The sequence below is a fragment of the Tursiops truncatus genome, chromosome 11, assembly GCF_011762595.2.
Source record: "Tursiops truncatus isolate mTurTru1 chromosome 11, mTurTru1.mat.Y, whole genome shotgun sequence".
Lineage (NCBI taxonomy): Eukaryota > Metazoa > Chordata > Mammalia > Artiodactyla > Delphinidae > Tursiops > Tursiops truncatus.
The window spans coordinates 83,792,026-83,819,414 of record NC_047044.1 but is presented as its reverse complement, the minus strand read 5'-3'; the positions used below and the strand labels follow the sequence as shown (position 1 = coordinate 83,819,414).

Below are 27,389 nucleotides of genomic sequence, written 5' to 3'. Positions count from 1 at the left end.
TCTTATGAATATGACCGACACCAAAAAGAGAAACTGGTTTCATTACTGAGTAAATCATTATTTAAAATATACACATTGGGCTTCCCTAGGGGCGCAGTGGTTGAGAGTCCGCCTGCCGATGCATCGGACACGGGTTCGTGCCCCAGTCCGGGAAGATCCCACATGCCGCGGAGCGACTGGGCCCGTGAGCCATGGCCGCTGAGCCTGCCCATCCGGAGCCTGTGCTCCGCAACGGGAGAGGCCACGGCAGTGAGAGGCCTGCGTACCGCAAAAAAAAAAAATAATAATAATAAATAAATAAATAAAATAAAATATACACATTATTCACCAAATTTTCATCTTATTCTATGGAAATCTGCAAAGAATTTTCACTGAACCTCAGAGGGAAAAGTAAGACATTTTCCTAGCTATTCTTATTTGCAGTTATTGATGAAGGCATAGCATGTGCAAGTGTTTAGATTTCAGGTACACGGCAGGCAATTAATGTTTGATGAATAAATTCTCTACCTTAAGAAATACATGCACATATTTGTATGTTTATTTTTGTGAGTGACATCTTTTTTATATACAAGAAGTAATACAGAAGTTGGCCTTAATATGTAGAAAGTATGTGGACAAACATACATTCATTGATTTAACCTGGCACCAAACAATGTTTTCTTGTACACATTCTTGAATGTCATTTAATTCTTTCTGAAACACAGACAAGGTATAAGGCCCTAGACATGCAACAGAGAAGAGCAAAAGCAGTTAGATAGATGACATCAAATGGAATCAAAACAAACCAGCTTTATGATGAAAATATTTGAGAGCTTTGGTATCATTTTTATAATGTAGCCGTGGCTGACGATGGCCTTTTCCTACCCCGTAGCCATTCTGGTCTATCTTTTGTCCCTGCCAATATAACCTTTGGTCTTGAGATATCCCTTAAATGTGAGGGTGATCTGGCTGCAACCTCTGTCACCCCATTGATCACCAGGGTTGACTGGCTGATCTGGATGGCTAGACAGGTGTCCCCTTTCCTGCCCCATGGATCCACATACATTCCTCCTGGAGCTGTAAGCTCAGTGAAAGAGGATGGCCTTCCCCAATAGGAGAGGGCCCTTTTTCGGTCGAGAGTATATGAGAAGCTGTTCTGCCCTGCTAGACCTTCCAAACAAGCTCTCAAGGTCCATTCCTAGAAGAAAGTAGGCTAGTCAAGCTTCCAAGACTCGAGACACATCCAAATGAGGTGCTGCAGGTAGTGGTCTGCCTTTCTTAAAAAAAAAGATATCCTTTGATCTCAGGAAGATAGGATAAGGTCTCTAATTCAGTCCCAGAAAATAATTTGTGATCCATTTAAAGTGGTCTCTCTTCCTTGACCAGTAACTGTCGTGAAGATGTGCAAATGACCCAGTTCTACCCAAAGGAGATGTTTATGGAAGTCAGCTTGAGGGGTGCAGTGAAATATGACTATGTGAATGAAGACCGAACTTCAGCGAAGAGAAAATAACTTCTTTCTGAGTCTGCTGCCTTCATGACATAGTTGTAGGCGCAGCAACATTTTGTGACTCTAAGGGAACAGCCCAGATAATCAAGTGATTTCAACCCTGACATCACTGAACTAGTGAGCTAAGGCCACCAACCTCCTACTCCTGAACTTCATTGTAGGCTAAAAGCTAATCAGTATTTGTTGAAGCTACTGTATTTAGATATCCTGATACATGTCATGACAAACATTTCTAACAGGTATTACAGCATGGGCATTATCTTTCTAGGACAACTACATTGGGTAGTGAGGGAAGTGATCAGGGAAACTTCTGGTCTGTTCCTCATTGCAGTGGACTGCATCTCTATTGTATTAGTGTTGCCTGGTAGGATCAGGACAAAAACTGAAGTTTTTATGATTTCCTATCAGGTAAGCTTATAAGGTCAGAACCTGAGTATGCAGCTGGTCAAAACCATGCCATTTGCCATTTGGGTGTTAAAGACACAAAGCAGGTGGTTTTTACAAAACAAATGTATGTATGAGGGTCTTCTTCTGATTCTTCCTACCTGAGAAGCTTACTTATTCACCTATGACACTAATCTGTAACAGAGCTGAGTGGTAAAAGATAACATTATTTGAATATACAATCAGGCTATAATTAACCAGAGATGACAATTATAAATAACACTGCGTCCCAGAGTTTCCAAGAAACCTGACATACGCAGTTCTTGGGTATGTTGAAACACTTCCAAGAAAAGTAAAGAAATGAAAAATCTTTTAGAAGTCTTCAATTAAAATGTGTTTCAGTACGAATGACTTTCATTATGTGTTTTGGTACATACGACTGGAAAACATTTGTCCCTATCTTCACACCTCTAATTGTTTTCACTGCCCAATTACAGCTTTTCAGAATTAAGACATTCTAGTCGAGACAAGCATGTTGGTCATTTGAAATGTGAAGACAAGTTAATGTGTATAGGGCTTGTGTACTCAAGAAAACAGATCTCTGCTACAGGTTTCCAATTATCTGCATCTTGGGTCCTGCTATCTCCTTTTAGACTGACGGAAGGCATCTGGCTGAATTACTTTTCCTTCCCCCTTTCCTTTCTCCCAGCTCCTTTCTATCTTTCTCTCTCCTTCATCTTCCCCACGTCTTACATTTATTTCACATACTTTTAGGGTTTAGGAAGTTGGGAGCATGGTTTAAAGAGAGAAAAAATGTCGTCCTTTTGGGAGCGATAGTGCAAATTATAAGAGGAATTTATACATACTGTGTTTCTGTCTTTCGTTAGGGACTGTGAAGCAAAATTTCAAACCAACTACTGATCTAACTATGCTTTGGCCATGGATAAAGTTGGGCGATTATAGAAATCGATTAAAAAGGTAGGTATTAAAAAAACGATGAGGCAATATGTCTAGTGATGCTGCTTTATGTGGAAAAACAAGCAGCTACCTCTGTCGAGTCAGGTATGTAACTGATCTGACATGCTCAGCAGTATGGGGTCTTAATTCACTTCCTATAGGAATTCACACACATAAATATGCCATGATTAACAAACTCGTAATTTGATCTAAACTGTAAGCTCTATAAAGGCAGAGGACATATTTTCTTGTTCAATACAGTGCCTCAAGTACACAGCACTGTCCCTAATACACAGGGGTGCTAATGTTGAATAATGACTAATTAAAAGATTTAAATTGACATTATTTCATTCCCATGAGTTGCAAGACATAGATTGATCATTAATTTGGTAGAAATGCCAGCTAAGCTATTTCAACAGGAAAAGGCAACCACAGTAATTCCTGCTTCTAAGAGAGATTCAATCTCAAGTGTCAAGGGTAACATAGGGATGAACTAATTCGAACTCTCCTGCTGAAAAGGTTTACTTACGCATTACAAGAGTTTGCCAGACTATGACAATAATGGGTTTTTACATTTTTATGTTTTACAATTACAATGATACAATTTCATTTTTTAAGATTTTCACTTAAAAACCCATAAAAATGTAAGACCATAGTTGAAGATGTAACTCAACTGCATGGAAAGGGCATGGTGAAGAGATCTGGGGGCACCAACGTCTTGAGAATGGAGACATCTTAATTGGCCAACAGATTCTGGCAGGTATTACTTCAGAAATAGATTTTTTTTAAAAAACAGTTACTATAATTCTACAAAAGAGAAAGGAAAATTGAAAGGAGTAGTTTTCAACAGAGGCAACTCTCACTCCTGCAACTCAAATAGGAGGTGCTAATCAGAGAAATAAAATGAAGTCTGATTGTGGAGGTGGAACAAGAAGTGGAAATAAGGTCCCTAGCAATGGACAACTATGGGATAAAATGGATGCAGATGGTTCCACTCCTGTTACTTAATCAAAGGCTGAGCAGAGTCACTGGAGCCTGCATGAAGTCATGTGTTAGAACAACAGCTGATCTGTATTAGGGAAGATTAACTCGCAGTGCCATGGTGGAGGGCCCAGGATTATTTTATGTACTCCCGTTGCCTTACAAGCCGTCAGCACAATTATTGCCCTCCGATGTGAATGACTGATCTGTAACCACAGCTAAACAGCATGCTGCTTAGGGGCCTAGGAGCTTCATGAAGATGAATTTCCATACCATCAAAGCGCTTTTAATGGGCTCCCTGATCCAACCACAAGGCCTGTTTTGTAAGTATATAGAACTCAGGATGAAGGCCTCCTGTCCAAAAGGATTTGGTCGCTTGTCACTTGACAGTTCCCAGCCAGCACAGGGGAGGAGAGGGGGGGAGATAGGTAGAGTTGTCTCTGCTTTGGAGGATTAAAAAAAAAAAAACGGTACAGATGCTTGCTGAATGCAACCAACTGCTGTATCCACAGCTGAATTCAATGCGCTTAACAAATAATGGCAATTTAGCTCTGCTTGCGAGGAATAGCTTGAGTCACTTTGCATTAGCATCTGGCTGAGTGCTAAACTCATTTCTCCATGGGGAGCAGAGAAAGGGAATTTCTGTTCAAGCATCCTTTCAAGAATGTTTAAATATTTGAATATAAATTCCTCTATGCTTGCTATCATTCCTTCTTAGAGCTGTCACTTTGCTGTTCCCCTTCCCTTCTGGTGCTTAGCTAGAAAATGTTCGTGCCCTTCGAGCTGCAACAATGTTGCTCTTCTTATGTTGTGAGACTGCGAGGGATGTACACTTGACCATGCTTTGCTCTCCCCTCCAGGAACAGAACAGAACTGAAATCATTTCTCCATCCTTTGGACCCATGTTTGGACCAGAGGAAAAGTACAGTTGTGGCAAGGTCACACCTTCACTATGCAAATTGCTAGCTTCTTAGAGATTATACATAAAATTCCATATAAAACCTGGGAAACCAGAAAGCTATCCAAATTAGCAATCTGTTCATTCTGGATGACACCGTTTGACTCATAACCTTCCCATGATGATTAACTTTCAAGTTATTACTAAGTAGCTGATCATTTTTTCTCTTATCTACTATATCTATTTAGCTACAGGATTTTGAGAAAAGGGGATTCAGAAACTTTAAAATTTCAATTAAAAATACCAAATATGACCAAAAGAAGTATATCACTCCAAGCATTCTATAATAATATAATATTTTTCTGAATAAAATACAATGTAGCTTAGACAAAATAGTTTGAAATTATTATAGCTCAGATAAATCCAGAAGTTGAGCATCTCTGTAAAGCAAAACTTTCACTGAGCCTCAGGTATTTCAAATGCCACTTCATTTTAATACAAAGTGATGGCAGAAAAGGGGATATTAATTGTCAATAAGGTTCAGATGGATAGCAGAGAATTATAATGCTTTTCATTTCCAGATGGTTTTGATTAGGATGGGCATGAAGAGTTCTGCACTGATGGAGGGATAAAGGGTCGGAGAACTGTCATTCCAAGGATGGTGAGAAGAGAAAAAGATAAAGAAGAAAAACAGTCAGGCAATTTAAGTATTTTTGGAAAGTCAGTTATTTTAGGAACTAACCTTTTCTGCTCGGCAGTTATTGAGACCTAGACTATTCACAACAGCCACCTTCCCATCAAGCACCTGTTGTTCCCGCCGAAGCTGCTCCTTCATCTGCCGAGCTTCTTGGATTGCCTTGGTGACAGCATCATGGTCATTTAAATAACCTGAAGATGTAACAGAACGAAGGATATGTTTTGTATAAGTGCATGGATAGGTTAACCTTTCACCATAAAAATCACTTCTTTTTTGGGAATGGCTAGTGTCTGGCATGTACTAATTTCTCAATGGAATCAGTCTAAAAATGAATGAATGAATAAATAATTGATGATGACTGATTCACACAGTTACATCAACATGGTGCCAAACATTTGTTATCAAAATGTAATATTTAAGTGAAATACAGCTGTTTCCACATGTTTGAAAAGAAGTTTCAAATATAATTTTTAGATAAACTTTTTTAGTTATCTGAATATTTTGTAGTGCAAAAATACAACCTGTCTTTGGTTTTTTTCCTATAAGGATCATTTGAATGTTACCATAGGATAAAGGTATTGATAATTATTACTATTAATTACTGACACTCTCATAGTATTAGAAAGGCCAATTTAGAGTTTGAGTATGGCACTATTAGGTTTGTTATACACAGAAGGAACAAATCATTGTTAACTGACTGAAAGAAGAGCATTTCCCCCCTGCATCCAACCATGGTGAAATAAACCACAGTTGGCAATGTCTTGTTACAGATACAAACTTGCAACAGTTAAGAGGCTAAATTTCAAGCACAGAATGTAACCAAGCACCTGTAATTGCTGAATAATAAATTGTGGCTACTGGGTAACTATGATCACATTTAATTCACACTCTTAATGGGATGGTCAAGTGACCAACTTGTGGCGCAACTCCACAATCCAGAGTTAGGGGGAAAAAAAGAGAGAAAAAGAAAGCTAAAATATTTCTTTTAAAGAACACCAGGTGTAAGGAGAAAGGCTAATTTTAACTCTGGTCATTTATTTATCTGATGCACATTATGCTGCTAATCTGCACGATTTTAGGGTAGAAGAGCGATGGGAAGGGATTGTTTTGCAAATATTGAAAGGAAAGCTAATATATCATCTTTCACTCTCCCTATCTTTTAACTAGGGCATAAAATGGCATAAACTGAATCTATAATATGAAATTGCCCAGAAAAGGGACTTGTTTGTGACATGAGGCTAAATCTAACCAGATCCATTGGTGAATTGTGACAGATGGAGGGACTGTGAGACAGAAGGCAGGCACTAATCACACATAAAATGACCGGCTTGCCTCAACATGTTCCGTGGATTCCAGCAAACTTTACACCCTAATCCATTTTTAGAACAAAAAACATCTGGGCCATAAATCCTCTAATCTGCCAAAACACGCTATTAAATCCCATGATTTGTTGAAAAACACTAAGATTAAAGAAAGGAAATATAAAATGGCTAACTGCCGTGTTAGGAAAGTGTTATTAATACTCTTTCTTTGTCTCAATTATGAATGTTCTGGTACTAAAGAGCCTTGTCTAATCATGTCAGATTACACGACCTCGTCGTATTGCTAGACTCTTCTATCTGATCTGCCAATTGCCAAAAAACCTAGAATACTTTCTTGCTGCTTAAACATTTCTATTGAAGAAGCTGATGTCAGATTAGCGCAGTGCTTCAGAGCTGGAAGGCTTCTAAATGATCCGTGTCCTTCCCCCCTTACTATGCACAGACTGAACATCCTCCTCTGATCTCCTTAAGGCAGAAAGAGAAGTTCCGGGGTCAGCGATGGAAAGGGGAGCCTTGAGAGCTACTATATATTTTGCTTTTCTGAGCTAAATTCATTGGAATGTATTCAAAAGAAAACATCCTGGCTCATTATAAATACAATATGAATCATAAACAACTATTTAGATCTAGGTCAGCCCTTTAGGGTTAATATGTACTTAAAATTATGGTCGTTTTTAACCTTATATTATCCTCAACATCTGGACTTGGTTCTCCTGCACAACCTTCTTAATATATTATTCTTCAGCTCATTCTGTTCACGAACACTACCACTCTGGAAAAAAATGCAGCTCTTAAATGACAGGGATGGTCTTGGTATGTGTTCCTTTAGTAAAAGATCTTAAGAGGATCAGCCTGCTTTTCCTACCCTCTAACCCCTGTTTATGTACAACCTGGTTCCATGTGTTTTTGTAGTCTATTTAGCTTCTCCAGAGCACAAATATATTTGAAATGATTTGGCACATGACACTGAATAAAAGTATGAAATCTTTATGCTTTATAGGCACTGTCAAGATAACACTGTGTAGGAAAAATCATTACTATAGATGCAGAAAGGATGCATCTATTACTACGAGGGTGAATAACTGACAGACATACATATGTTCTGTAATGGCTATTTCCAATGTGAGATGTGTGTTTGTGTGCAGGTGGATATAGGTGCTCACTTTAAAAGAAACATTCTTGCTTTCAGAGACTTGAATTTTAGTTAAAATGCTATATGAAATTCGAACATTGTATCTGCTGTGTTAAATCATAAAGCCGTTCACATATTACAGAGTTGAATCATCACAGGGTTGTTTGCTGGTTCTTTACACTTTGTTCTCATCACAGTCACCAACTTCCCAGTTATGCTGATTCCCTCTCTCAGTAAATGGCCTCACCTCCAATTCTGGAAAGACCAATAAGGCTGAACTCTCACCTTCCTTCCCCACCCTGACTCCTACTCCAGGCTAGCTTCAAATCAATCTCCACGTATGCCCACTGCCACCTCCTGTTTCAATGAAAATGGTACCGCTACTTTTATTCAAGGCAAATCCCGCAAATTCATGCTCTCGATTTCTACACCTCTCTACTGGTTATTCTCTTTCACATTTACATCATCCACTTGAACTTCTCTACTATCATTACCACCTCAACTTGTAAGTACTTAAGATTCTCCTCCTGAAACAAGCAAATAAAGTCTCTTAACTTTGTGTTGCCCTCTCGTTCCAATCCTGTTTCTTCACCTTCCAAGCCAAGCTTCTCGAAGATTCATATCATACTCTCCCATTCCTTCCTCACCCTCCCATTCCTGCTACAGTCTTGTTTCCGCTCCCCTTGTTCTTTCAAATGCCAAACCCAAGGGACACTTTCCAGTCCTGGCAGAAACAGCATTGACAATCCCTTTGTTACGGACACTCCTTCCTTCCTTGCTTCTCATCATAGCACTGGATCCTCATCTCTGACTTCTCCATCTTCATATCCTTGCCTGGGATCTTACTTCATTTGCTCCTTAGATTTGGTCCAAGGTTTCCATCACCCGAAAATAATTTGTGCTTTGGAGTTGGATAAGCCTAAATTAAAATCCTAACATTGCTACTTACTAGCTATATAAATTGTACATATTGTTTTACCTTTCTAAATCTCACTGGTCTTATTGGTTAAATGGAATAACCTCACTAGATAAACATAACACTGCGAAGATTAAATGAGTTAATATAGTCTCTTAGCATAATAAATGGTCCATGAAAGTCATTCAGTAACTGTCAGTTTACAAAATGGCATAGTGAAATAGGTAGAATTTGGGCATTGCATTCAGATGGATGCAGGTTTCTGCTTCTTAGGAAGTGTGATATTTGCCAAATTATAACACTTAATTTCACTGAGTTTCCATTTCTTTCAACTGTAAAATGAACATAAGGCTGATGGAAGAATTAAATGAAATAACACATGTGAAGGAGTAGATAACACTTCGTATACCTGAGGAGGCAGTAAAAAATGTTAATTCTTTTCTCTTTTTTCCTCTTTCATTTTCCCTATATGCTCATCCTCAGCAGTCTTGTTGCACGGCTTTGACCATTATGATAAAATCTGTGAGGGGGGCTTCCCTGGTGGCGCCGTGGTTGAGAGTCAGCCTGCTGATGCAGGGGACACGGGTTCGTGCCCTGGTCTGGGAAGATCCCACATGCCGCGGAGCGGCTGGGCCCGTGAGCCATGGCCGCTGAGCCTGCGCGTCCGGAGCCTGTGCTCCGCAACGGGAGAGGCCACGACAGTGAGAGCCCCCGTACCGCAAAAAAAAAAAAAAAAAAGTCTGTGAGGGGATATCATTTCTTGTTGGCACAGAGGTTCAGTGAAATGGGAGTCACCTATTAGAGTCCAAAGAACCCCAAATGATCACTTGCTACATTTTATTCTGCCTTCATTATATATTCAGGCAGCAAGTACATCTTATGATCAGAAGGAAGTATTCAGGAGAGGTTTGGTGAGCTTCTTAGAGGGAAAATGGGAGGGCAAAGGCCAATATGGCTTCCAGTTAGTGCCTCAAATGAGATTTGGGAAATGCAGGTTAGGGATCATTAATGTAAGAAATATATGAGAGTCTGTGACTGTGTTAAATTTACCACAATTTGATTTTTTTTATACCTTGGTGTTTCTTCTTAACCATAACCAACAAAATTCTCAAAATTAAAATGGTCCCTGTTATATATTTTCAGGGGCAGAAAAAGATGGACAAACTGGAAAGTCCAATCGTAGAGGGGATAAAATCTAAACAGAAAGAGTGAGTAAATGGCTGCTCCACAAGGGAAGAGCCTGTTAAAAGGTAGAAGGAAAAACAGTAAACTACTTGTAATGGGTTGAATTGTGTCTCTCAAAAAGATATGTGTGTGCCCTAAGCCCTGGTATCTGTGAATGTGTCCTTATTTGGAAATCGAGTCGTTGCAGATGTTTAAATTAAGGATCTTGAAATGAGATCACGCTGGATTTACAGTGGGCCTTAAATTCAATGATTCGTGTTCTTCTAAGAGAAAGGAGATTTGACACATAGACACAGGGGAGAAGGCCACGTGAGCACGGAGGCAGACACTGGAGTTGTAAGCCAAGGAACACCAAGGATTGCCAGTAGCCTCTAGGAGCTGGGAGAGAGGAAGGGAACGGATTCTCCCTCAGAGTCTCCAGGAGGAACTAACCCTGCTGACACTCTGACTCTGGATTTCTTTCTAGCCTCCAAATAGTAACAGAATAAATTTGCTTTAAGTGACCCAGTTTATAGTAATTTGTTGTGGCGGCCTTCCAAACCAACACATGGCAATTGGTCTTAAGGATGCTCCTAACACTCAAGGGGGGATCCCAAGGACCGTAGAATACCTACCGCCTGCTTCAAACCCTTTCTGATTTCCAGGTACACATATCTACCAAGCTTCTCTACTGGAATGTCCCATGCAGCATGGCTAGCACAGAATTCATCATCTTCCTACTGCCTCAGTCTGTTCTTTCTACATTCCATATTCCCTTTCCAGTTGCCCATCCAGTCACTTGGGAGCCGTCTAAGATACCTCCTTCACCCTATGTACAAAAGACAACCAAGCTCTGGAGTTATGCCTCCTCCTCAGCTCTCAAATGTGCTTTTTCTCGATCCCCACTGGCCTTTGCTTTCGCTAAAGCCACCTCGTATCTCACTTGGGCTAATGCCTTCACCTCTCAACTCGCTTCCCTATCTTTAAGCTTACATCCCTTGAATATATCTCCTACTCTTCTTCCAGATAAAGCATTCCGAGATATTCCAAAAAAGGGAATTTGAATCACGTCACCTTACCTGATTAAAAACCCATCTCTTACTACCCTAGTGCTTAAAGGAGCATTTCGTAAGTTGATGATCTGTAAGTTCTGTGAAAAAATAATTCCATGTTCAAAAAAGTGTGGGAAACACTAAATTAAAGTTAAAAAGGTTTCTTCATTGCATGTATTCTCAAAATCTTGAATATGTTAATGTGCACTGTGAATCTTCTAGAGATAACAACACTATGTAGAGTTTCCCAAATAGCCTGGAACAAGAAACTCTTTAATGTTTCCCCCCAAAACATCATTCTGGGATAAATTCCAAACACTTTAAAATGGCCTAAAAGTCTCATGATATCAACTCTGCTTATCCTTCCTGCATCATTTCCTGCTGGTCTCTCAAGACCTCTGTGCTTAAGCTACACAGAACTATTTCCTGTTCCAGGGACCCGCCCTCCTCTTCACCCCTCCTCTGTCTCCCAAGCTTTTTTCTTATACTGAAATAGCGGCTTTCTGGTGTGTTTGGGAATTTACTCAAGTGTCACGCCTTCTGTAAGGGCCTTCCTGACATGCCCTAGACATGCTCCTTGGCAACCTTCGTACTTCCCACCTCCACGCTCCTGTAAAACCCTGGAGATGCTGTCATTGTCACATGCTCTTTTGTTTTCCTAAATTTATCTTTCACGCCAATCTATGAGTTATTTGAGGGCATTTTTTTTTCTTTCAGTCTTTTATTCCTTTGGCCCGTGGTAAGGTCTGTTGAAGGAATAAATGCATATTTCTAAGTTGAAAGTAGCTAACTTTATAATTCCAAGTTCACTGATTATCTATGTCATCATCATATCAATGGAAGCCTGAACCATATGACACAGATTTCTTAAAATTCATGTATTTAAAGGATGCTATCAGGGTAATACAAATTCTTATTTACTTCATTTAATTATTTTATGTAGGACTTTTCAGCTGTAGTAAAAGTAAGGGCACATGAGTTTCAAGTAATTTTCAACAAATAATAATTTTTTCTTCTATTTTCTGAGGTCACTTAATCATCATCAAATTTTTGGCACCCTGATATGTAGCCATTTCTTCATCTGTGAAAATTCTTGAGAATTAGATAATAAACGTGAAAGCAATTTGTAAACTGCTAGGCAAATATTGTCAGCTGTTAAATAATACCCCTAACTTCCTGATAATCCAATGGCTTTCTGTGAAATGGTTACAATATTGTTCAATAACTCAAACTCATAGAAGTTTTTTTCTCATTTAAAAAATGTAAATTAATGAAATTTTAAGGTAAAATCCTCCTTCACGTCACCATATTTTAAATTAGCAAGTTGTAGAAATAAAATATCACATTACTGGACTTGAAAATATTTCCCTTAACTTTACTGAATCAATGTGTGTCTCCTACATTTGCTCAGTGAAGTTTTAATTTTCATGTACTAATGGCTCTGAGGAATGAAGGGCAAGAACAGTATGTTCCAGTATCTTCCAAAGACATGACAGAACAAAGACTGCAGGTATCTAAAGCCTCAGTCCTAGACTTTCATCCGCTTATCCTCCAGACTTCGCAAAACATATGGCATAGAGAAGATATTCAATATTCATTTATGGGATGAATGAGGGAAAGGAAAAATAGATGACTGAGAAGAACATCTAAGGCAGAGACGCTGCCAATAGGCAACAACTAAAAAGCAAGCAAGCAACCCAGAGACTATGACTGTAAGTCCTCAACCTCCACTGGCTGTGAGTTTGAGCAAGTTACTAGGTGATCATGTACATTTGTTTTCTTAAAATTAAAATAGCGGTAATAACCACAGGACTGTCTACATTGGGACAGGGACTTAGAATCCCTGGGTAAGCACTTAATTTTTTTTTTTGCCCTTGGGGTTATTTTTAATTGGAAAAATAGCCCACAATTATACATGGACTTTCTTTCCATAAGAAAATACATATTTAAAAAAATATTTTGTTAGGGCTTCCCTGGTGGTGCAGTGGTTGAGAGTCCGCCTGCCGATGCGGGGGACGCAGGTTCGTGTGCCGGTCTGGGAAGATCCCACATGCCGTGGAGCGGCTGGGCCCGTGAGCCACGGCCGCTGAGCCTGCGCGTCTGGAGCCTGTGCTCCACAACGGGAGAGGCCACAACAGCGAGAGGCCCACGTACCGCAAAAAAAAAAAAAAAAAAAAAATATTTTGTTAAATACAAGCCCTGGGTGTTACACAACTGCTGACTCAATTTCAATCTGTCCTGGGCTGGGAATCAGAAAGAAGATTCATAGGACACAAGATATACCCAGTTCACTTAAATTCAAAGCACACAAACCAAGTATCAGTAGTATAGCATTAAGCTAAACAGCAATGGCATCAGGAGTTCTTGAGACATCTCAGGTGCGGATGCTAGGCCCTCGGCCTCAGGAGGACTATTCCATTGCAAGAGATGAAACTGAAGTGCACGGGGTTCACTTCAATTTAGGAATGAAGCCCCTCTCATCCCTCATCTAACTTTTATACTATTCCAAATAACTCTTCTTGGAGAACAAAGCACTTAGCTTCTCTAGGCCTCAGTTCCTTACCTGGAAAATAACAATTTCTGACTAGATGACAGGTATATTTGCTCTGTCTAGTTAAAGGTCTACGATTCTAAAATAAGCTGCAGTGACAAAATAGACTAAAAATGCTTTGATAAAAGTTTAGAGTGTTATACATATGCACAGCATAGGCTGAAAAGGCCAATAAGGGAAAGATAACATCTGGTCAAAAGATTCTAAAATTACCCATCATTCTTCTGAACTATTCATGCTTTTTAAGGAGCTTTCTTTGGAGCTGCCTATCAATTGCATACCATACAAAAGCATTCTTATAGAATACACTGTAATATTGCTCACCAACCTCAAAAACTCACTTTCTTTATTTGTAGCTAATAGATATATAGCAAAGAGCTGCATGTCATTAACGATAACTTAAGTTATCTTTTGGTTCACGGTTTTCCATGGATTATTAATGGCATGACACATTAATTCTTCTTTCAGGGGTGACCTTTACAACACCATTAATGCTCACAGCTTTTATCCAACTACATTATTACTCATTACAGTTTCAGCTTTCAACATCTGCATTTGTTGAAAAGAGAAAAGTAAATTGTAGTGGCATCAAATCCTTGGAAAATATGAGGGATGTGTATGTGGCAGAGGGACATTTCAGGGAAAAAAAAAATAAGAGAAGTTTTAGTAGTGGAAAAAGTCAGATGATAAATGTCATTAAATACATTCTTGTCTTTCTAAAATATTTTGTCATATTGAATCCTTGGAATGCTGAAGTAAAAAATCCTCACGTGACAAAAAATGCAAATATATTAGTTATTCCCTTAGTTAAATATTCCAGTTCTGGGGATATTACAAAAGTAGCTCATATACAACACTGTGATATTTATGAGCTTTCGTGTCTACTAGGCAAGTGAATCATTCTTGCTAAATGAAATATCTTTCACATGCTTCGGACATGAAAGCAAATCTTATCTTGGTGTCCATTTAGGATGTTGAGCAGAGTTAACAGAGAGATCATAACAGAATGGTGCACACGATAAAAAGAACGCATATGCCCCAAACCATTTTCAAACTTCTCAAAACCTCAGCTTTCGCTGTTTCTTTTCTCACTGCTGCCCCACTGGCCCAGACTGACTTCCTCTTTGCAAATAATCTGGAATTCAACGTTGTAGAGATAGAAGCATTTGAAATACACTCCTTCAGCTTTCCTTCTGTCCATCCCACAATTCCTCTGTAACTTTACCTCTTTTTTCCTCATTTCCTTCAGTCTTAGAGAAAAGAGGGGGCATTTCTTCTTTCCAAAGGTAATCCTCTCTCATTTCTTCTTGCTCTGTCATCACCCATGTACTCTTTCATATCTATAGATCTCTCCAACTCACCTTTGGTTATATATATATATACATATGATTTCCTATTCTAAAACCTGCCTCTACTCAGCCTTCTCAAAATACGATCCCTTCTCAACCCCAAGGTTACAAACAGACTGACCCATATATCAGCTGCACTTTCTGTCCTCGTGTTCTTCAAATCCTTCTAACTGATGTTCTGCTAAACCATTCTACAAAATCTCTCTGTTACAGTCTATGTGGCCACAACCTCCAGCTAAATCCTAAGGTGTTTCTTCTTCACGTTCTTTAACTTTTCTACGGAAGATGACACCATTGAATAACCCCTCCTTTTTCAAACTTTAATGTGTCCTAGGTAAACAGGCCATTGCCTTATCTTCATTCTTATTCTAAGATCCTCAACTGTTCTTCATCAGCTTTTCCCCTAACAAAAGCAGGGTGCTTTAAAAATATGTTCAAAGATACTTCGATATTCCTTCCTTCAGAGTTGGAGCCGAATTCCCCTTTCTTTGAGTTGGGCTGGACTTAGTGATTCTCTTATAATGAAAAGAATAAAGTAGAGCTGACTGTGTGTGACTTTGGAGACCAGATCGTAAAAGGCAGCATGGCTTTCTCTCTGCTCTCCCTCCTGGACCACTCACTCTGGGGAAAGTAAGCTGTCATGCTATGAGCAGCTCTATGGAAAGACCCACGTAGCAAAGAACTGAGGTCTTCAGCCAACAGCCATGCGAGTAAGTCATCTTGGAAAAGGATTGTCTGTCTCCAGTAAAGTCCTAGGCCCTGGCTTCCATCTTGACTGGAACCGTAAGAGAGACCCTAAGCCAGAACCACCCAGGTAAGCTGCTTCCAGATCCTGACCCTTAGAAGCTATGAGATAATAAATGTTGGCTGTTTTAAGCTGGTGAGATTTAAGTTACTTAGTTACACAGTAAGAGATAACTAATACAGCAGGTAAGACCTGTGATTCTTTACCCCACTTCATTTCTTACCATATGCTTCTTATATTCTTATTTGCTCTGATGGCTTCCAGAACCTCATTACGGAATAATTTCCATGTCTAAAGTTCTAGCATCTCTTTCACATATCAGATTTGCATTAACAATGTCCTCCTGAACTTCTCTATCTAAATGGCTTCTTAAGTTTCAAATTCAACACATACTGAATGTTTATGTTTACATCTTCCCCCAAACCTGCTTCCACTCTGGTCTTCTCTTTCACAGTTCAGGGAGGCACTATTCTGTCTATTTTATAAATTCAAAATCCCAGACTCTTCTGTCTCCAGCTTGAACCTCACCCGGTACGTTCCACTGTGGATAAGTTACATCAATTCTTCTTTAATGATACCTCTTCAATCTATTCTCTCCTTTGTTTTATCATTGCTTATTTCTATTTCGTGTAACCTATTCTTGTCCTACGCTAAAACAATGACTTCCCTGATTCCAGCCCCTTTCTGCTGTCAATACTCTTCTTAAAGTTCCAATCAGATGGGCGTCTGGAGAAAAAGTCAAAAATGTCTTAGGATAGCATCAAATCAGATTCCATCTACCTTTTTCAGTTTTAACTCTGATCACTTTCCACTACACTCATTAGCCAAATCAGTGCCTTTCTCAAAAAGATGATATTTTACTCTGGGTTCTACAGCCTAAAATGCCTAGGGATGCATCTCTTCTTCAAGGCTCCATTTGAATCAGCCTATCCTTCAACCTTCCCAAATAGAATCTAATACTCTCCTCTTCTTGACTCTAGCATTGTTCTCTGTGCTCTGGAATAGCACTCACAATAGCTGCTTTGTACTATTAAGATACATGACTTCCCCCCAACTAAACCCTAGCCGGGGTTTGTGCTAGCTGGTCTGTGCTAGCTTCCTCATAAAACTGTACGAAAATAATAAGCATCAATAAATGTGGGTTGAAGTAAGCATTGGGGTGGCCAAAAAGTTCGTTCGGGTTTGCTGTATGATGTTATGAAGATCCCAAACGAACTTTTTGGCCAACCCAACATTTACAGTCTAATTTACGTGTTACTGAACTAAAACTATTGGAATTTGTTAAAAGTTAGCTTACAGAAGCATTTTCTAGTGTTTGCTTACTCTACTAAAATGACAATTATGGAGAAGCAAAGAGACCGACTTTTTATAATACTTTGGTGTGTACAAATTAAGTTTCAAGCAACTCGGAACTGAGAAAAAATTGACATCCTGATGGTTGACTGACTGCTGATCCAGGCAGAATGTATTTCATCATTATGTATACTTTGTACACATCACACAAAATGGAAATAAATTTAAATGACTGAAAAGGCAAGTCACCTAACAACAACAGTCTGGAACCATTGCTCTCTGTGATTAGTCAGGCCTCTTTTTCATAAACTTAAGAACATCAGTTATACCAACAAACGTAACCAGTTCAATTAGATTCTCAGGGGGACATTATAACTTGGACTTCAGTTATAAATTTCAATTGCATGTTTAAAACAGACCTATGAGGTTCATCATATTGAAACTCTCCTATGGAACTAAAGCGTGATTTGCCATTAAAAGATGCTTTCATTCAATTGCCATAAACAGAAAATCAGCAAGAACAAAAGAAACAGAACTTACCTATTGTGCTAACTCTGGCTGAAGGACTAGCTAATGATGCTGGGACAGAGGCTTTGAGGGGGCCTGCCCCACTGTTTATTCTCAGAGCTGGCATATGGGGAGAGGTGGGTGATGTGGGTGATTTGCCATCAGAGGTCTTGGGTTTAGCTGATAGGTTCAGTGGCTGTGCCACTTCATCCTGCAATGATCATTAGAACATGAGCTGTGATAAGGAAAGTCTGATTAAAAATGCCTAGAAAAACACAGGTATACTGCCTGTCATTTCCCATCAAATACTCTACTAGTGATTTTAACATTCAGTCTGAACATTACAGTGTTTGGTTAGCTGTCAACAACGGCACTTTCAACTACATATCATAAAAAAACCTTTGGTATAAGAGAAAGTACATGTGCACTCAACTATCCAGAAAGCATATAACTGATGACACCTGTAAGAAATATTCTTAAAGAAGATATTATTTGTACTATTCATTTTTATTGAAGACAATGCATAATTCGCATGAAACTATGATGTAGATTATTTTTTTTTCAATCTCCAAAGAATAGGTGTTGAGTCCCAAGCATCTTTGGACCCTGGTGCTTAGAGTACCCAGAACATCCCATCATGGAGGAGCTAAATGGTGTGTACCTCTGATTAGAACTGTTCTCCAAATTAAATACAAAAAAGAAGAAAACTTTCTAACTTTCTTAGAAAATAATCTTTTCTCCTAGGTTTCACAGAAACACTTTAGGGTTTCATCTAAAAATAAACATAATTAGCATTATATTAATATATACTATTTATTTATATGCAACACTGTTCTAAACACTTAACATTACATTTTTAAAAATCCAGATTTGTTTTCCACATTTTCCTTACAGTGCACTACATGGTAGCATGAAGAGCTGTATGTGGTCAGCTCAGCATGTATGGCAATGTCCAATTGTTCTAGGCTTGAATAGGTCGAGTTTACATAGTTTACATTCTATTTTATACCTTTCTACACTAGCTCTTATGTAAGTTCATATGTAACATTTATGGATACAATTATCACTAAAATGTCTATCACAATATATAAGATCAGATAATCTTAACATTATATTACTTTTCTTTCACTGCAAAGAGAGTTATTCTTTTCTTGTGCTCTAAAATTGGAATATTGTGTCATTTGTACTTTATTGTTTGCCTTATATCCAATTTTACACAGGTATTATTGGAGAACAAAAATTTAGTATCCACTTAGGTTCATCTTTAGGAGTTAAGAACATAAAATATCTATCAGTAATAGCAGGATTACTTGTTGAAAGTGGAACAATTTAGAATCAAATGGTGTGATGTGGTGACATGGAAACATATTAATTAATGTGTATAAAATTTGATGTATATATTTACCCCAAAGCGTTGAAATAAATCACTTTACAAAAGTGGTAAAAAATGGTATATAATATGATATTTCAAATTTATATTTTTAAAAATGATTTATTGTTATTTGATTCCATGGTTAGCTTCACTTAGGAAACCTATGAACAGGCCAGGGAAAATTACACTTGAACATTTTTTTTCAATTCTATTTTCTGTCTCAGAGAAAATAACAATTATTTGAAAACCCATGAGGTAATTCAAATGGCAATCCGGGATCATGTTAGATGCATAATAAATTACTGACCATGATATCAAATTTATATGAATTCACAGAATCTTGGAAGGAAGTAAAATAACTCCATCACTGGCTCAATATACAATTTTGAACTAAGCATTTTAAAAACTACAGGGCAAAAATCACTTCCAGATCTTTCAACATTTAGTTGAGCTAGTCAGCCATAATCCTTATATATGATGGCAGAGCCCCAGGAATATTGTCTTTTTTTCCTATTCTCCAGTATGGATGAGAGTTTCTCAAAATGCGATCCTTGAACTGGTACCATCAGCACCACCTGGGAATTTGTTAGAAAAGCAAATTCTCAATCTTAGAAACTTTGGAGGTAGGTTCCAGCAAGCTGTGTTTTAACAAGCCTTCCCAGGTGATTCTGATGCATACTAACATTTCAGAGACAATGCCTTATACAGTATAAAGGGAGATTATTAAAAATTTGTATTTACTAGGCTTCAAAACCCTTTAAGAATCTTCCTTAATATAAGGAGGTAACATTAAAAATATGTAATGTTATCTCAATCTTTAAAATTTTATCAGAACATATCATAAGCTAATAATAATAAATGAAAAGGTATATGCATAATAAGCAAAATGCTACTGAGATTCAGTGGGCCGATAAGGATTAGAATTCAGATTTTCTCCCCCTTATTCAGCCTAAATATCCTGTCATATCAGAGCTTTATCAACTATTTACTATGCAACTGTAAATATTCTAGGTACTTTTTCCCTTATGAAAGTTGTACCTGCTTAGTACTTTCTATATGAAACTACAGGCTTTTGTCATGATAGCCTGAAAACTTCTTTTGACAGCATTAAAACTCTTAGAAAAGTTTTGAGGGGATATTTGGAGAAATTACAGGTCGCTGTTCCACTTGACTGTGCAGAAAGAAAGGAACATATTCCCAGAGTTGCAACAGAGATTTATGAGCACAGAGGAAATTGAGTGTGAGTGTGTGTACTGGAGGAGAGGTGGTGTCCATGAAGATGATGCAGATGTGGGTGCTGATGGGGTGAAATGTCATACACTTAGCTTTAAGCATTAAGAACTATTACATGCGGTTGAGTCCGCCTGCCGATGCAGGGGACACGGGTTCGTGCCCCAGTCCGGGAAGATCCCACATGCCGCGGAGCGGCTGGGCCCATGAGCCATGGCTGCTGAGCCTGTACGTCCGGAGCCTCTGCTCCGCAACGGGAGAGGCCACAACAGCGAGAGGCCCACGTAACGCAAAGAAAAAAAAAAAAAAAGAAAAAGAACTATTACATGTGCATACTAAAAAATGACTACCGAAAGCACTGATTAGAGCGAGAGACCCACGGGAAATCTTAATATTCTCCTGTATTCGAGGCAGCACAGAAGTCTGAAAGCCAAAAAGTGCAAAGCCCCAAGGACATAATAGAGGTTGACAGTTCCAAAGTTGATAGAAATGTCATTCAAAATTGCCCTTTCATTCTCTTTCATGGTGTGACCAGGCTAATAGTATATTAATAAGAACCCACATGCTTGATCCTTATACTGGTAACTATATAAATAATTTTGACCCATTATATGATATTATTTAACAATTTGCTTCTTTTCATAATTTACTACTGAGCTACTATACCAAATGCCCATTATTCATGAAGAATACAAAAATTACAGAAGTTTCCCATTTTCTATTAATTATTTTTCATTTGACCTGATGAAAATTTTAAAACCCTAGCTGTAAAATGGAACTGGACTATTTCTTTATGACATGCATTCTCGTAATTATGAATATGCACAATAAACGCAAAAGGTAAGGTTTTTTTCTACATTGTTTTTTCATTTGCGATATCTTATTATTTAGGAGAAATGTGAAAGCTTAGCATGATTAACCAGTATTCTTAACAAATAAAACATACATTTTAACCAGTATTCTTAACAAATAAAACATACACTGGTGGCGCAGTGGTTGAGAGTCCGCCTGCCGATGCAGCGGACATGGGTTCCTGCCCCGGTCCGGGAAGATCCCATATGCCGGGGAGCGGCTGGGTCCGTGAGACATGGCCGCTGAACCTGCGCGTCCGGAGCCTGTGCTCCGCAACGGAGAGGCCACAGCAGTGAGAGGCCCGCGTACCGCAAAAAAAAAAAAAAAAAAAAAAAAAAAAATATATATATATATATATATATATATAAATACTTTACATGTAAAAAATGTAAGTAATTTTCAAGGTCAGGAAAGCAGTGGGAAAGATAGTATTTCTATCAAGTACACTGTCAGGCAGTGAGGAAAGCGATTCCCTTCTAATTGTCCACTTGTTGAATGATGTTGTCAGTTGAAAACTTTTGGAAATAGCACATTTCATACTTATTTCATTTATACAGAAAGTAATAGTTAAGAAGAATCCTACGTAGCTGTTGAGTAGCTCTAAACTTGTATATGATAATTATAAGGCAAGCATTTAAGCTTAAGTAAATGTGTAAGCTAGGGTAAGCAAGTTTTAACTAGCTGAAGTCTATATTCTACATAGCTATGGAATCACTATAAATATTTCAAATCATTTATTTAATCTTTAATACTGTGAAGTCATGAATAACCTCAGAAAGGAAACTAATGCTCAGAAAGGTCTAATGAATCCCAGGTTTTTGGTCTCTACAATACTCTTTTCATTTACATGACGAATTTAAACTTAAAGAGATGTTAATGAAATATAATTTCTGGAATTCAGCCCTAGCCATATAATTCTATCACATAATAAACCACATAAAGGTCAGTACACATGCAATAAAATGAATTAATACACACATTTGGTACTGTATACATTAGTTTAAAAGTTAAAGCACAAATTGTTAACTTGTTTTGGTGATTTTTTAAATGCTCCTCTGTTCTCTACACCATATGGCATCGAAAATTCCCTTCAGTAATGCTAAAGACTTATTAGACTATTCTTTGAGAAAAATACCAAAGGTTCATGTACAATATGGCAGAAAATATAACAATTCATACAATAATGTGTGAGAATACTATTTTGTATGTCCAAATACATCCAAAAGTTTTAGGAACCAATTCATGATTATACATTCCCCTAATAAGGAATTATCTAATCTTAGTTAAATATAAACTCGTTAACAAGAATGCAAAACGAGGGCAATCCAAAAATCATATAGTTCAGGCATGTTCCACTTATTTAGCTACTATGACTTGTCTCAAAGCAAACATTTCACTTAACATCAGCTTGTGGTCACAGTACTAGAAATACTGTGGCGGTTCTAATGAATTTGTATCCCAATCCCACACACATATAAATTATAAATGAGATAAAGAAAAGAATTTGACACAAATATATTGCCTTGGATGCACTGAAGAAATACCAGTTGTGATCATGAATGCAGAGATGATTCCACAAAAACTTAACAAACACTGTAAAATAACTATATAAAGTTAAAATATATTTCATTCACATGGTTTTCAAATCATAAGTTTATGCTAGGAAAAACATGTTACTCTATTATAACTGTATCATATCCATAATTTTATAATGTGCAGAGACCAAATCAGTTAGGAAATCAAACATAATTTATCAAAGAAAAATCATTCTCCAGAATCCTGGAGGGTTATTTCTCTCTCCCCACTCCTTAGCCTTCATTCATGTTTTTGCTAAAGAATTTTAATAGAGAGCTAGAGAACAGGGATACCAGTAAAGAAGTCTACTTCTTTCTTGCTATTTGCACTCTTGTCCTTCACATCATGGAGCTATACCCACATGCAGGATTCTGGACCACAAGATGTACCATTAAGGATATGCAAATCATTATATCTTTCAGTATAAAACTTTCATCTTTATTTACTTCTTTATTCATTCTCATTATCTAATTGATGATCCAGTTCGTGCCATATAACACTTGTCCCCAAATTCCACTTCCTTAAATATTTACCTAAAGTAGTTATTGAAAATCAAACATTTATTTGGCAGTTAACAAGTTTATAGCACTCTGATGACAAAGAACAAGAACATATACATTTATTCAATCATCCATCCATTCATTTGTTATTTATTGAATGGAATTTCAACCATTTAATAATGGCTATTATATGTTGGGAATTAGAAAAATGCAAATCACTTGACATCTAGGCATGTGGCTTTAAGACTTTAGTTTTGTGTGGCCAGTAATAAAGGAACAAAGAGGTGCATTTACTTTTTATTCACGCCCTAGATATAGAGGTATGTGGAAATGTGTCTTATTTTAGCTGAATGCTTGAAGGACAGTTTGTCTACGCACTTAACACATCGTTTTATTTATAAATATGCTTTGATTCTTTAATAGCCATGCAATGACTTAATAAACTCTATGTATATAATTTCAGGCTACTTCCTGTGCGCAATTTGGAAACTGTCCCCATACATATCATAAATACTCATGTGAAGTAAGTAGCAATACTAACACATGGGAGGAGTAAAAGCATTCATGAAACATGCTGCAAAATTAATCACGATACTGCTATTATCCTCTCTAATGAAATAATCTTATTAAATTAAGTACGGAAGCTACACAACAAGCTGAATTGCACAATGTGCACTGAGGCCGCACCTCTCTTCCCTAGCTTGTGTTCACATTCATCTTTTTCTTCTTCTGTCCCTATTGTTCACTGTAAGAGCCCTCTTTCACCTTTCCCACCCACATAAGGCTTTTTTCCTACGGTTTAGTAGAAAAAACAGTAAACAGTAGAGAGAAAAACAAAACAAATACCATGAGATCTCCAAAAAGACTGGTGTGTCCTTGATTTTTCCTTCATGAAGAATTTAGAGGAGAAAAGGTTTACATTTATGTGCAAGAGTCAATTAAAGTAATATTATATAAAACAAAGTGTAACAATCTTAAAATTATTTTCTTAGCTCCTGAAGAATTAGGAATCCTACTCAGGTGGCCACCCCAACTCTATACTTAGTAGCTTTCTGTCACCAGAAAATCAAGTTTATCATCTTAGAGAGCATGTAGTCCTGAAGTCCTTTTCATGAACACACCCTTACTTTTGGACTTCCAGATTGCAAGATGCCTTGTTAACCAGGTAGAGAGAAAACTCCAGGAATTCTCTGATAGGTATGCTTTTGCTGTGTTAATGTTACCATTAGACTTGATTGCCATTTAAATTCAAGTCTTAAGTTATTTAGCTGATGGTAATATGGTCTAGCTTCTCATTTGCCTTCCTCATTTTGCCATTTTACACTTTTACTACACCTGCTTCTTTTAAAAGTGTATGTTGGCCATCATCAAAAAATCTAGAAACAATAAGTGCTGGAGAGGGTGTGGAGAAAAGGGAACCCTCTTGCACTGCTGGTGGGAATGTGAATTGGTACAGCCACTATGGAGAACAGTATGGAGGTTCCTTAAAAAACTACAAATAGAACTACCATATGACCCAGCAATCCCACTACTGGGCATATACCCTGAGAAAACCATAATTCAAAAAGAGTCACGTACCAAAATGTTCATTGCAGCTCTATTTACAATAGCCAGGAGATGGAAACAACCTAAGTGTCCATCATCGGATGAATGGATAAAGAAGATGTGGCACATATATACAATGGAATATTACTCAGCCATAAAAAGAAATGAAATTGAGTTATTTGTAGTGAGGTGGATGGACCTAGAGACTGTCATACAGAGTGAAGTAAGTCAGAAAGAGAAAGACAAATACCGTATGCTAACACATATATATGGAATATAAGAAAAAAAAATGTCATGAAGAACCTAGGGGTAAGATAGGAATAAAGACACAGACCTACTAGAGAATGGACTTGAGGATATGGGGAGGGGGAAGGGTAAGCTGTGGCAAAGTGAGAGAGAGGCATGGACATATATGCACTACCAAACGTAAAATAGATAGCTAGTGGGAAGCAGCCGCATAGCACAGGGAGATCAACTCAGTGCTTTGTGACCGCCTGGAGGGGTGGGATAGGGAGGGTGGGAGGGAGGGAGACGCAAGAGGGAGGAGATATGGGAACATATGTATATGTATAACTGATTCACTTTGTTATAAAGCAGAAACTAACACACCATTGTAAAGCAATTATACTCCAATAAAGATGTAAAAAAAAAAACCAAAAACGTGTACGTTAGCAGTGTAGTTGGGGAACATTTGCTTCAATGTGGTAATTACACATCGCTTTTACATTTATCCTGTTGGCCCTTAATTAATTTAAAGGTGTTCAAAACATATTCATCATTTAATTTGTTGTTTAAAATGCCTCCTGTTCTTTCCCCGTTAATACCTTGATAGATTATTTTCCTTGTTTTCTGACTTCATTGATTTAAAGCCTCAAAACTGTAAATTATACCCACAAAGACACCCATACATATACTTGAAAACAAGGAGAGGAAAGATTGTGGCTTCCGGAATATCAGTAATATTTCACATTCATTTTTTAACGAAATAATTTCTTTGAAATTTCTAAACCAAATAATGTCATTCTTTCTACACACAAAGTTCTTCTGTGATAGCCAGCTTCCACGATGCTCCCCCCCCCCCCAGTAATTCTTGCCTCCGGGTATTCCCCTGTGTATTCCCCTCCCACAGTGAATAGGACTGATCTACATAACCAACAGGATACTGCAGAAATGACAGTTTGACTCCTGATGCTTGGTCATAAAAGACATTGCAGCTTCTACTTTCCTCTTTCTTGAATCACTTGCTCTGGGGTGGCAGGGTTTCTCAACTTCAGCACTATTGATTTTCGGCTGAATAACTCTTTGTTGTGAGTGACTGTCCTGTGCATTGCAGAATGTTTAGCAGTATCCCTGGCCTCAACCAGTAGATGCTTGTAGCACTCCTGTCCAAGTTGCAGCAACTGAAATTATAGCCAGACACTGCCAAATGTTTCCTGAGGGACAAAATCACCCTCAGGGGTAAGTCAGTTGCCATGTTGTGAGGACACTCAAACAACCAATGGAGAGAACCACCTGGCAAGGAACTGAGGCCTCCTGCCAATAACCAGGACTTCTAGTTAGGCATGTGAGTAAGCCACTTCGCAAGTGGATGTACTGGCACCAGTCAAGTTTTCAAATGACTGCAACCCCAGTGAATGTACCAGTACCAGACAAGCTTTCAAATGACTAACCTCAGTTGACAACTTGATTGCAACCACGGGAAACTCTTAGCCAGATCCACCCAAGTAATCTACTCTCAAATTCATGACCCACAGAAACTGTGTGAGATAAGTGTTTGTTGTCTGAAGTCACTAAATTTGGGGATATTTTGTGAGGCAGCAATACTGAATCCATCCTCTAAAAGAGAAGACTGTAGCCAATATATGTTAAGTTCTTATATGATTCCAAAGCATTTTTTACCAAGACCTCACTTTGACTCCTGGAAAAATACTTGTTCCTCATTCTTCAACCATAATATGTGAATACATTTCATGAATCTTCCTCAGTTTTATGTATTTTGAGAGCTAGTTGTCATTCTTTTCTCCTTTTTCTTTCCTTCTCTTTTAATATTTCCTCTCCCTTCTCTTGAACATTTCTAACTCAGCTTTTGAGACTTTAATTTTAGATAAACTCTCTATCTAACTGCTACTTTTTATTTTCAAAACGTTCTAAAAATAAACTGTAGAAATATAGTTTCTGTACATTTACTTAGAAGAGTGTCATATGGGAAGATCTTTAGCTCACAATACCAAATGAAAACCCACTCACAGAAATTCTGCAGAGTAAATTTTCTGAACTATTTGAAAAGGAGAAGAACAGGAGGAATACAAGTGTCAACAATAATATTTGATGAGAACAGTGATAACACGAAACAGTATAAAGTGTATGGTGTTTCAGATTCACCTTTGTTTAACCTCTGGTCCCTGGACAGCTTCAAATTCCTAATAATAATTGTTATTTTGTCCTGTGGTATTCATTACATCTGGATGACTGCTATTATCTTTTAAAATGATTTACAGTTCTTCTACCAAGAGGCTAAAAGAAAACACAGAGCAGTAAGAGTTGATGTTAATAATCATACCAGTTCCTTTTATTAAACTCTAAATCTCCAAAAGCTTTTAGAAAATGCTTTTAGAGAAATTAGAGTTGGTCATTCTGTGTACAAGAAGAATTAAGTGTTTCCTTGGCACCACCTGACCAGCCCTTAAACTAATAATTAGAAAGCATTTGTCACTGTTACTTTTCTGTTAGCTCCACTTGAATATATGTGAAAAAAACCCCAAGAGCTCCAAAGTTATCAGATGTTCGAATGGATTCACATGCAAAAAAGCAGAAGTCCTCAGAGCAATACAGATTCACAACATGAAATTTAAGGAAGTAGAAGCCACACTGATCAAAT

At 37.9% G+C, this 27,389-nt stretch overlaps 1 protein-coding gene across 2 annotated transcripts in view; it reads right to left on the bottom strand.

Annotated features, from left to right (window-relative positions):
- Positions 1-27,389, bottom strand: part of SOX5 (SRY-box transcription factor 5) — a 399,062-nt gene that overhangs the window by 26,491 nt on the left and 345,182 nt on the right. For both annotated transcript variants that reach the window (XM_073788966.1, XM_019936434.3), the window contains exons 10-11: positions 17,471-17,648; positions 5,452-5,597 (exon numbers count right to left, since the gene is read on the bottom strand). In XM_073788966.1, the coding sequence (XP_073645067.1) occupies positions 5,452-5,597; positions 17,471-17,648 (324 nt within the window). The remainder of the gene's footprint in view (positions 1-5,451; positions 5,598-17,470; positions 17,649-27,389) is intronic.